The sequence below is a fragment of the Arachis ipaensis genome, chromosome B01 (assembly GCF_000816755.2).
Source record: "Arachis ipaensis cultivar K30076 chromosome B01, Araip1.1, whole genome shotgun sequence".
Taxonomy (NCBI): domain Eukaryota; kingdom Viridiplantae; phylum Streptophyta; class Magnoliopsida; order Fabales; family Fabaceae; genus Arachis; species Arachis ipaensis.
In genome coordinates, this window is record NC_029785.2 from 71,494,883 (window position 1) to 71,507,079 (window position 12,197).

A 12,197-nucleotide genomic window follows, 5' to 3' on the forward strand; every position below is an offset into this window, starting at 1 on the left:
AAATCTTTTTCAAAATAATTTTCAATCATATCTTTTTCAAAATCTATTTCAAAATCTTTTCTAACTTCTCACCCTTTCAAATTTGATTTTCAAATATTTTTCAATTAACTACTTGACTTTTTGATTTATTTTTGAAAGTTTTCTATTTCAATCATATCTTTTTCAAAACCACCTAACTAATTTTCTCTCTCTAATTTTCGAAAACTCCTCACATTTTTTTAAAAATTCTTTTTAATTAACTAATTGTTCCAAATTTTAATTTTAATTTTATTTCTCTTTTTAATTTTTGAATTCTAACTAATATTTAAAATAAAAACAAAAATATTTTTAATTTATTTTAATTAAATTCGAATTCTCCTCTCTCTCATCTCCTTCTGTTCATACCCTGGGTCGAGCTACCTGACCTGGGATGATTGGCGACAAAGCGACCAACCTCTTCAGGTCAGACTATCCGACCTCTTCCTAAACCTCAAAAGTTGAGCAAGCTTAGAGTGGAAGTCCAAACCTTCAGACAGAAGGAAGGAGAATTCCTCTATGAAGCTTGGAAAAGATACAAGAAATTGATCAAAAGGTGTCCTACTGACATGCTTCCAGAATGGAGCATCATAAGTATATTCTATGATGGTCTGTCTGAGTTGTCAAAAATGTCATTGGACCATTCTGCAGGAGGATCTCTTCATGTGAAAACCCCTACAGAAGCTCAGGAACTCATTGAAATGGTTGCAAATAACCAGTTCATGTACACCTCTGAGAGGAATCCTGTGAACAATGGGACGCCTCAGAAGAAGGGAGTTCTTGAAATTGATACTCTGACTGCCATATTAGCTCAGAACAAAATATTGACTCAGCAAGTCAATATGATTTCTCAGAGTCTGAATGGATTGCAAGCTGCATCCAACAGTACTAAAGAAGCATCTTCTGAAGAAGAAGCTTATGATCCTGAGAACCCTGCAATAGCAAAGGTGAATTACATGGGAGAACCCTATGGAAACACCTATAATCCTTCATGGAGAAATCACCCAAATTTCTCATGGAAGGACCAACAGAAGCCTTAACAAGGCTTCAATAATAATGGTGGAAGAACTAGGTTTAGCAATAGCAAGCCTTTTCCATCATCATCTCAGCAACAGACAGTGAATTCTGAACAGAGCCATTCTGGCCTGGCAACCATAGTCTCTGATCTATTCAAGACCACACTAAGTTTCATGAATGAAACAAGGTCCTCCATTAGAAATTTGGAGGCACAGGTGGGTTAGCTGAGTAAGAAGATTACTGAAACTCCTCCCAGTACTCTCCCAAGCAATACAGAAGAAAATCCCAAGAGAGAGTGCAAGGCCATAACCTTACATGTTGTGACCGAATGCCCAAAGGAGGAGGAGGACGTGAATCCCAGTGAAGAAGACCTCATGGGACGTCCTTTGGACAGAAAGGAGTTCCCCTTTGAGGAACCAAAGGAATCTGAGGCTCATACAGAGACCCTAGAGATTCCATTGAACCTCTTTCTGCCATTCATGAGCTCTGATGAATACTCTTCCTCTGAAGAGGATGAAGACATCATGAAGAGCATGTTGCTAAGTATCTAGGAGCAATCATAAAGCTGAATGCCAAGTTATTTGGTACTGAGACTTGGGAGAATGAACCCCCCTTGTTAACCAATGAACTGAATGCATTAATGAGGCAGACATTACCTCAGAAGAAACCGGATCCTGGAAAATTCTTCATACCTTGTACCATAGGCACCATGACCTTTGAGAAGGCTCTATGTGACCTGGGTTCAGGGATAAACCTCATGCCCCTCTCTGTAATAGAGAAACTGGGAATCTTTGAGGTACAAGCTACAAGAATCTCACTAGAGATGGCAGACAAATCCATGAAACAGAGGAAGAGCTTACTGGCGTTTAAACGCCAGTAAGAAGCATCAAACTGACGCCAGAAAGAAGCATAAAGCTGGTGTTAAATGCCAGAAACAAGCACCAGACTGGCGTTTAATGCCAGAACAGAGCATGGAATTGGCGTTTAAGGCCAAGAATGGGAGAAAAGCTGGCGTTAAACGCTAGAAACAAGTAGCAAGCTGGCGTTTAATGCTAGACATGCATTCTAAGGGCGTTTTGCATGCCTAAATGGAGCAGGGATGCTAAGTCCTTGACCCCTCTGGATCTGTGGACCCCACAGGATCCCCACCTACCTACCGCTTCTTCTCTCCTCTTCACACCTTTTCATAACACTCTCCCCCAAATACCCTTCACCAGTCACCTCCATACCTCTTCCCTAAATACCCTTAACCACTCACATTCATCCACTCTTCCCCATAAACCCCACCTACCTCCAAAATTCAAATTCTTTTCCATCCCAAACCCAACCCTAATGGCTGAAACCTACCCTCCCCCACCCCTATATAAACCCCTTAACACTACTCAATTTTCACACATCACAAATACTACTTCCCCCTCGTCCGAATACAATTTCTCACTCCATCTCCTACATTTTCTTCTTCTTCTACTACTTTCTTTCTTCCTTTGCTCAAGGACGAGCAAACCTTTTAAGTTTGGTGTGGTAAAAGCATTACTTTTTGGTTTTCCATAACTATTAATGGTACCTAAGGCCAGAGAAACCTCAAGAAAGAGGAAAGGGAAGGCAATTGCTTCCACCTCTGCGTCATGGGAGATGGAGAGATTCATCTCAAAGGTCCATCAAGACCACTTCTATGAAGTTGTGGCCAAGAAAAAGGTGATCCCGGAGGTCCCTTTTAAGCTCAAAAAGAGCGAGTATCCGGAGATCCGACAAGAGATTAGAAGAAGAGGATGGGAAGTACTCTCCAATCCTATTCAACAAGTTGGAATCTTAATGGTTCAAGAGTTCTATGCAAACGCATGGATCACTAGGAACCATGATCAAAGTATGAACCCGAATCCAAAGAATTGGCTTACAATGGATCGGGGGAAATAATTAGATTTCAGTTCAAAAAATGTAAGGTTGGAGTTAAACTTGCCAATGATGTAAGAAAACGCACGCCCCTACACTAGAAGGGTCAACTTTGATCAAAGGTTGGACCAAGTCCTCCTGGACATATGTGTGGAAGGAGCTCAATGGAAAGTTGACTCAAGAGGCAACCCGGTTCAATTGAGAAGACCGGACCATAAGCCTGTAGCTAGAGGATGGTTGGAGTTCATCCAAGGCTCTATCATTCCTACTAGCAACCGATCCAAAGTAACTGTGGATCGGGCCATCATGATCCATAGTATCATGATTGGGGAGGAAGTGGAAGTTCAAGAGATTATACCTCAAGAACTCTACAAGGTGGCTGACAAGTTCTCTACTTTGGCAAGGTTAGCCTTTCCTCACCTCATTTGCCACCTCTGCAATTCGGCTGGGATTGACATAGAGGGAGATATCCTCATTGATGAGGACAAGCCCATCACTAAGAAAAGGATGGAGCAAACAAGAGATCATGGACCTCAACAAGAGCATGAGAAAATTCCTCACCATGAAATCCCTGAGATGCCTCAAGGGATGCACTTTCCTCCACAAAACTATTGGGAGCAAATCAACACCTCCCTAGGAGAATTAAGTTCCAACATGGGACAACTAAGGATGGAACACCAAGAGCACTTCATCATTCTCTATGAGATTAGAGAAGATCAAAGAGCTATGAGGGTGAGCAACAAAGACAAGGAAGAGACATAGAGGAGCTCAAGAACACCATTGGTTCTTCAAGAGGAAGAAGATGCCACCCTCACTAAGGTGGACCCGTTCCTCAATCTCCTTGTTCTTATTTTTCTATTTTTTGGTTTTTGAGCCGTATGTTTTATTTATGTTTGTGTCTTTACTACATGATCACTAGTGTCTAAGTGTCTATGTCATAAAGCTGCGAATGTCCTATGAATCCATCACATTTCATAAATGAAAAATGTTTTAATTACAAAAGAACAAGAAGTACATAAATTTTGAATTCATCCTTGAAATTAATTCAATTATTTTGATGTGGTGGCAATACTTTTTGTTTTCTGAATGAATGCTTGAATAGTGCATATGTCTTTTGAATTTGTAGTTTATGAATGTTAAAATTGTTGGCTCTTAAAAGAATAATGAAAAAGTAGAAATGTTATTGATAATCTGAAAAATCATAAAATTGATTCTTGAAGCAAGAAAAAGCAGTGAATAAAAAAGCTTGCAAAAAAAAGGAAAAAAAAAAGAAAATGGCAAAAAAAAGAGAAAGAAAAAGAAAAAGCAAGCAGAAAAAGCCAATAACCCTTTAAACCAAAAGGCAAGGGTAGAAAGGATCCAAGGCTTTGAGTACCAGTGGATAGGAGGGCCCAAAGGAATAAAATCCTGGCCTAAGCGGTTAAACCAAGCTGTCCCTAACCATGTGCTTGTGGCGTGAAGGTGTCAAGTGAAAAGCTTGAGACTGAGCGGTTAAAGTTGAGGTCCAAAGCAAAAAAGAGTGTACTTAAGAACCCTGGACACCTCTAATTGGGGACTTTAGCAAAGCTGAGTCACAATCTGAAAAGGTTTACCCAGTTATGTGTCTGTGGCATTTATGTATCCGGTGGTAATACTGGAAAACAAAGTGCTTAGCGCCACGGCCAAGACTCATAAAGTAGCTGTGTTCAAGAATCAACATACTGAACTAGGAGAATCAATAACACTATCTGAATTCTGAGTTCCTATAGATGCCAATCATTCTGAACTTCAAGGGATAAAGTGAGATGCCAAAACTGTTCAGAGGCAAAAAATCTACTAGCCCCGCTCATCTAAATTGGAGCTAAGTTTCATTTATATTTTGAAATTTATAGTATATTCTCTTCTTTTTATCCTATTTGATTTTCAGTTGCTTGGGGACAAGCAACAATTTAAGTTTGGTGTTGTGATGAGTGGATAATTTATACGCTTTTTGGCATTATTTTTACATAGTTTTTAGTATGATTTAGTTAATTTTTAGTATATTTTTATTAGTTTTTAAATAAAAATCACATTTCTAGACTTTACTATGAGTTTGTGTGTTTTTTTGTGATTTCAGGTATTTTCTGGCTGAAATTGAGGGACTTGAGCAAAAATCTGATTCAGAGGCTAAAAAAGGACTGCAGATGCTGTTGAATTCTGACCTCCCTGCACTCGAAGTAGATTTTCTGGAGCTACAAAAACCCAATTGGCACGCTCTTAAATGCGTTAAAAAGTAGACATCCAGGGCTTTACAGCAATATATAATAGTCCATACTTTGCGCGAGTTTTGATGACACAAACTGGCATTCAAACGCCAACTCCCTGCCCTATTCTGGAGTTAAACGCCATAAACAGGTTGCAAATCAGAGTTAAACGCCAGAAATAGGCTACAACCTGGCGTTTAACTCCAAAAAGAGTCTCTACACATGAAAGCTCAATGCTCAGCCCAAGCACACACCAAGTGGGCCCGGAAGTAGATTTCTACATCATTTACTTATCTTATGTAACCCTAGCTACTAGTTTAGTATAAAAACTACTTTTAGTGATTTATTTCACATCTCTGGTTGGTCTTTGACTAATTTTATGTCCTGAGATCACGTTTAGGGGGTTGGCCATTCGGCCATGCCTGGACCTTCATCACTTATGTATTTTCAACGGTAGAGTTTCTACACACCATAGATTAAGGTGTGGAGCTCTGCTGTTCCTCATGAATTAATGCAAAGTACTATTATTTTCTTATTCAATTCAAGCTTATTCCTATTCTAAGATATTCGCTTGCACTTTAACATGATGAATGTGATGATCTGTGACACTCATCACCATTCTCAACCTATGAACGCGTGCCTGACAACCACTTCCGTTCTATCTTAGATTGAGCGTTTATCTCTTAGCCTCCATTTCGAAAGATCGGAGTCTTCGTGGTATAAGCTAGAATTATTGGCGGCCATTCTTGAGATTCGAAAAGTCTAAACCTTGTCTGTGGTATTCTGAGTAGGATCTGTGATGGGATGACTGTGACGAGCTTTAAACTCGCGAGTGTTGGGCGAGTGACAGACGCAAAAGAATCAATGGATCCTATTCCAACATGATCGAGAACCGACAGATGATTAGCCGTACGGTGACAGCGCATTTGGACCATTTTTACTGAGAGGACCGGAAGTAGCCATTGACAACGGTGATGCCCAACATATAGCTTGCCAAGGAAAGGAGTATGAATGATTGGATGAAAGCAGTAGGAAAGCAAAGGTTCAGAAGGAACAAAAGCATCTCCATACGCTTATCTGAAATTCTCACCAATGAATTAGTATCTCTATCCTATTTTATATTTTATATCATAATTATCAAAATCCCATAACCATTTGAATCTGCCTGACTGAGATTTACAAGGTGACCATAGCTTGCTTCAAGCCGACAATCTCCGTGGGATCGACCCTTACTCACATAAGGTTTATTACTTGGACGACCCAGTGCACTTGCTGGTTTGTTGTATCGGAGTTGTGAAAAAGAATTTGAGATTATAAACGTGCGTACCAAGTTTTTGGCGTCGTTGCTAGAGATCACAATTTCGTGCACCACATTGCCTATGCATAAAAAACATTGGATGGAGCCCAATCCAATTACACTACCACCAAAAAAGAGTTGTTGGCCATTGTCTTCACTTTGGATAAATTCCGAGCATATCTACTTGGTTCCAAAGTGGTAGTGTACTCGGATCATGCGGTGTTAAAGTATTTGTTGGCTAAAAAAAAATCCAAACCAAGGTTGATTAGATGGGTTTTATTATTGCAAGAATTTGACCTAGAAATTAAAGATAGGAGTGGTACGCAAAACCTAGTGGCGGATCACTTGAGTCGCCTTCAGTACACAAAAGCCGATGCCACTCCTATTAATGATTCTTTTCCCTTTGAGGGCCTGCTAGCAATCTCGGAAGTCATACCTTGGTACGCACCAATTGCAAATTACTTGGTATCTCGCACCTTTCCTCCTAATCTCTCCAAGCATTAAAGGGATAAGCTAAAAAGTGAATCCAAATACTATGTATGGGATGACCCATACCTTTGGAGATGTGGTGCAGATCAAGTAATTCGGAGGTGCCTTCCACAAACCGAATTCCAATCAATCTTGGAAGCTTGCCACTCATCTGAGGGAAGAGGCCATTATGGACCTCAAAGGACAGCAAGAAAGATCCTAGATTGTGGATTTTGGTGGCCAACTCTTTTCAAGGACTCTTCTCTCTTTTGTAAATCTTGTTCTCAATGTCTTAGATTTGGTAATATCTCCAAGAAGGATGAGATACCTTAATAAACCATGCTATTTTGTGAGATTTTTTATGTGTGGGTATCGACTTCATGAGGCCATTCCCAAATTCTAATCGTTTTCTCTACATTCTACTAGCCATTGATTATGTGTCCAAATGGGTGGAAGCGATACCCACCCGGATGGACGATACTAATGTGGTCCTTTCTTTTGTGAAGAATAACATAATTTGTTGATTTGGGTCGCCAAGAGCAATCGTGAGCGACCAAGGCTCACATTTTTGCAACAAGAGAATGGACGGATTAATGAAGAAATATGGCATCTTGCACAAAGTAGCCACGGCCTACCATCCCCAAACTAACGGCCAAGTCGAGGTTTCCAATCAGGAGATTAAACGCATATTGGAAAAAATTGTGAAGCCTCATCGAAAAGATTGGAGTGCTAAGCTCACCGACGCACTATGGGCCTACTGAACAGCTTACAAAATGCCAATTGGCATGAGCCCCTTTCGGTTGGTCTATGGCAAAGCTTGCCACCTACCGGTGGAGATAGAGCACAAAGTATATTAGGCCATCAAGGAGTGCAATTCAAGTTTGGGAGGGGCCAGAATTGAGAAATAGCTACAATTATTGGAATCGGAATGTTTTAGGTTGGAAGCCTATGAGAACTCTGGACTTTACAAGGAGAGGATGAAAGCCGTGCATGATAAGAACATAAGAGGAAAAGAATTTAAAGCCGGCAACCTAGTCTTCCTCTACAATTCAAGATTGAGGTTGATGCCCAGAAAGCTAAGGTCAAGATGGGAAGGACCGTATAGAATAGAAAAGGCGGAGCCGTATGGGGTCTATCATTTATGCCATCCTTCAAGCTCCGACATTTTCAAGGTTAATGGGCATCGTTTAAAGTTGTATCATGGTGAAAAGATAAAAAGCAACAAGGAGATTGAGGTGTTTCTTTTGGGAGATGCACCTAATGGCAACAAGAATTGAGCTAATGACCGTCCAACTTAAGGACGTTAAACAAAAGTGCTAGGTGGGAGACACCCCACCATGGTGAGATCTACCATTTTTTTGTCTCTTTTGTATATAGTCTTGAACTCTTGCTTGATTTCATAAATGCTTAGTTTTTGAGATTGCTTAGATAGACTTTATTGTTCTAGTTATGATTTTCATGAAGATTTGCATTGATCTTAAGTAGGTTGGATTATTGGTGCCAAAGAAACACTCTATTTTTAGGTGTTGCATGAAATTTTGGGTGTTTTTGTACCCTTCAGCTTGAAAACCTACCACATTTATGATGAAAATGCATTCCTTCATGTCTATGAAAAAAAAAAGGGGGCAACCACGCATGGGCGTACAAGATGCATCCACGTCGTTGGCCCGGCGCGACTCCTGGTACTTCAACCAGAGAGTTGTGCCAACTCTGAGCTAGCACTGAGCCCCACGCCTTAACCTACTCACGCGTGCGCGCACATGATGCATACGCGTCCCTAAACTGGATCGCACCATCCACACGGGGGCGTGCTAGACGCATACGCGTCGATTGCGCCCCACACTCTCTGGTACATTTTACCCGAGAGTTATGCAAGAACTGGGGCAACGCTGAGCCCCCCGCATGACTCGTCCCACGCGTACGCGCACTTGCTGCGTCTACGCCCCTTTGCTGCTCTGCGCATGAATGCGTAAGCGTGTATGACGCGTCCGCGTCGGTGGTGCAACCTCAACTCTTCGTACGTTTTCCAGAGAGTTGCGCAAGCATCGCGCCACCACTGCGCTGGGAGTACAACCCCTTCCCACTCGCAAGCGTACCTGACGCTCTCGGGTCCATCTATTTTCTGTTGACCCCCGCGTGCACGCACCATGCACGTGCGCGTCGTTACTCCAATGGCCAACTCCTGGTACTTCAACCAAAGAGTTGTGCGAGATTCATGCTGGTACTGTGCCACTGGCGCAATTACTCCCACGCGTGCGTGCGACTTGCGCGTACGTGTCCCTTATTCTTTTGCTGCCCACGCATACGCGTGGGCGACGCTTCCGCATCCTTGCCTCCTTCTACCCATCCACGCGTACGCGTGGAGGGCGTGCGCGCGTCAATCTTGCGACGTTTCTTACTTAAAGCGTGCCTGTTTTCAAACTTTTCCAATCTTCTTCTTCTATTTCCATCTTCCCGTCTTCTCCACCCACTTCTACCACCCCTTCTCAGCCCTTTCCACCGGCGACCACCACCTCTGGTGGTCCCCTCTCTCCTTTCTCCTCTTTTTTTTCCCAATTCTCTCCTCTTCTCCTCCCATACATTGCTTTCTTTCTCATTTCAAGGTACTACTCACTTTTCTTCTTCTTTGTTTTGTTCCCATTTTTCACTCTTTAGTCACATTTCTTTGCATTCTCCCTTAGTTAGACTCTCATTCATGCATTCTAGTTTAATTGCTTGCCTTTTTTTCTAATTACCATGGGTGTTGAGGGTGGAGTTCTCTCTTGTATTAGTGGGTTCTTTTACTATGTTTTGATTTTTTTGTGCTATATGGTGCTATATGATGATTTATAATGTCTTGTGGGATGCTACATTGTCATCTCTCCTCTATTTGCTTATTGCCTAAAAGTTGCACACCAAGTGTTTGATGAAAGGCACCTATGCATTTTGTTTCAACATTGACATCATGCTTTCAACTTAGTGCCTTTTCTCGTTCCCTTGCTTGTTCCTATGTGCATTGAGCCTATTGTTCTTCATCTTCTCCATTCATATGCTCATCCCTTAGGACTTGCTTCTTGTTATTGATGCTTGAGTATATACTTCTCATGCCTTTTATTTGCATGCTTATACCCCTCTTGCATCACATGCTAAGTGACTTGCCATTATTTTACCTTTGGTCTTGCTTACATGTTGCAGCTGTCATGTTTACAAGACACCTATTCTTTTGTGGCTCTCTCTATCACTTGCATGATACTTTCCATGTGTTGTTTCTTTGAGTTTCATGTATGCTCTTTCTTCCTTTTTTAGGATGGTCATCACAAAGGATAAAGGAAAGGCACCTCAAAGATCCACCACCAAGACGCACCAAGCCAAGCCCCTCCTCAAGAAGGCGAGGAGCATCATTAGAGTTGATGAACAAGAGAAGGAAAACCCTACGAGGGATTCTACTAAGTTTCCCAACCGTTATTGTGAGCTCATGTTCCCCCTGGTGACTGAAAGGAACTATCACCATGAACCTCTTCTCGCCCCTCCGGCCCATGTTGCTCAGTTGGTGATACCCAGCATCGAGCGGCGGCAGTGGGGGTTTCTCATGAGAAGACCGCAGGAGGCTAACTTGTCATGGGTGGTGGAGTTTTACTCCAATTACCATTCACCTTCTCTCAATTCCGTATTCGTGTGCTGGAGGCAAGTCTCCGTCTCGGAGGATGCTATTCAAGGAGTACTTAAGACCAGACTTTTGGCGGATGGGATAGACGCCTACCAAGAGGTCTTGAAGCAGCGTTGTGAATTTGGTTTCAATTTCGATTGGGATGCCGTTCTCCGGGTAATTGCCGAACCGGAAGCAATTTGGATCCAAGGAAGAATGAGATCCCGGACACTACAAGAAAAATACCCATTCAGCCACACTTTTTTTAAGCTACATTTAAAAAGCGTAACCTATTCATAGAATAGGCTACTCTTTTCTCCGTGTTGCCTTTTTATAAGAGAAAAGGATGCACAAATGTGGCATCATTTAAAAAGCGTAGCCTTAGGTATTATAGAAATCACTTATAAAGCGTAGCCGTAGGTTGATATTTATAGGTTCATTTTTCGTATCAAAGGAGACGCTTTTAAAGGGTAGCCTATTTGTTAAGTTTAGGGTGCATTTTAAAAGTGATGCCTAATGTATCTAGAGCCAAAAACTTAACACTTAGTAAATTTTTTTCCTCTTTTTCCTGAAAGCAAACTGATGACATTTAGTAAAATTTTTGTCCATTCCCTCCAAATCTCACTCACCTCCAAAGCACCTTCATCCACTTTCGTAAACCCTCGTCGCCCCCCATTCCTTCTAAAGTCACCATCGCAAAGTAGAAACCTTGCCTGCCTCCAAAGCTCACATTCGCCACGCACCCTTTCACACACACACACACACACACCCAGATTCAGAATGAGTGAACCAGAGGGAGGAGAGGAGGAAGACAGAGATAAGAGCGCGAGCGAGAGACCAGAGAGTGAGAGTGGGTCACTGCCGCTGCAGCCGCTGCCATCGCCGTCGTGGAGGAGGGAGTCCGGAGGAGAGAGAGAGAAAGATGATTCGCAGACGAGATGGAGAGAGAGGACGAAGACGCGACGCGAGAGAGAAGGAGGTTGTTCTGCCGTGCACTGTCGTCGCTCCTGGGGTCAATTGAAGCCGCCGCCGCTGCTAGGGCTTGCCGTGCTCCTGTCCTCACTTTCGGCTTCTACGATTACTTCCTGTTCGTACTCCCAACCCCTCTCTCTCTCCAACTTTCATTTCATTCTCATTTCAATTTCAATTTTGATGTCTCTGCAGGTGTTTCATCGATGCCGTTTTCGACGCCAAGGGTGCGGATGTAATTCTCTCTTTTGAAAAGTTCTGCTGCAATCTCTCCAGACCTCTTCTTCAGGTTCCGATTTCTATTTGGATTAGTTTTCTCAATTCGATTTTGATCCATCTGCTAATTAATTGGGTTGATTAATACCAGATCATATATCTTGCCATAATCAGTTTAACATATTATTTCATTGTAAAATCGTGTTTAACAGATCATATATGATTAATGTAAATGAAGAACACTAGGTTGAGTTGAATTGAATTGAATCATGGATAAGAGCATGTTAGCTGGTTTGGAATCACTTCCAAAAGCTTATCAGCAAAGAATGGCGTCCATGATGGAACAAGTTTAAATCCGTGACAGGTACCTCCTCTTCACTCTATTTATTAACTAATTCCATGTGTTTTGAGTTGAGTTTCATGTTCCTAAATATTTCTATCATTGAATTCAGCATTTCAAAGTTTGGTCTTTCTCTGA

At 41.9% G+C, this 12,197-nt stretch overlaps 1 protein-coding gene across 1 annotated transcript; it reads left to right on the forward strand.

Annotated features, from left to right (window-relative positions):
• Positions 11,200-11,788, forward strand: LOC110270815. Its single transcript, XM_021120256.1, has 2 exons — positions 11,200-11,621; positions 11,699-11,788. The coding sequence occupies exons 1-2, from the start codon at positions 11,315-11,317 to the stop codon at positions 11,740-11,742; spliced, it is 351 nt and encodes a 116-aa protein (XP_020975915.1). The 5' UTR covers positions 11,200-11,314; the 3' UTR covers positions 11,743-11,788.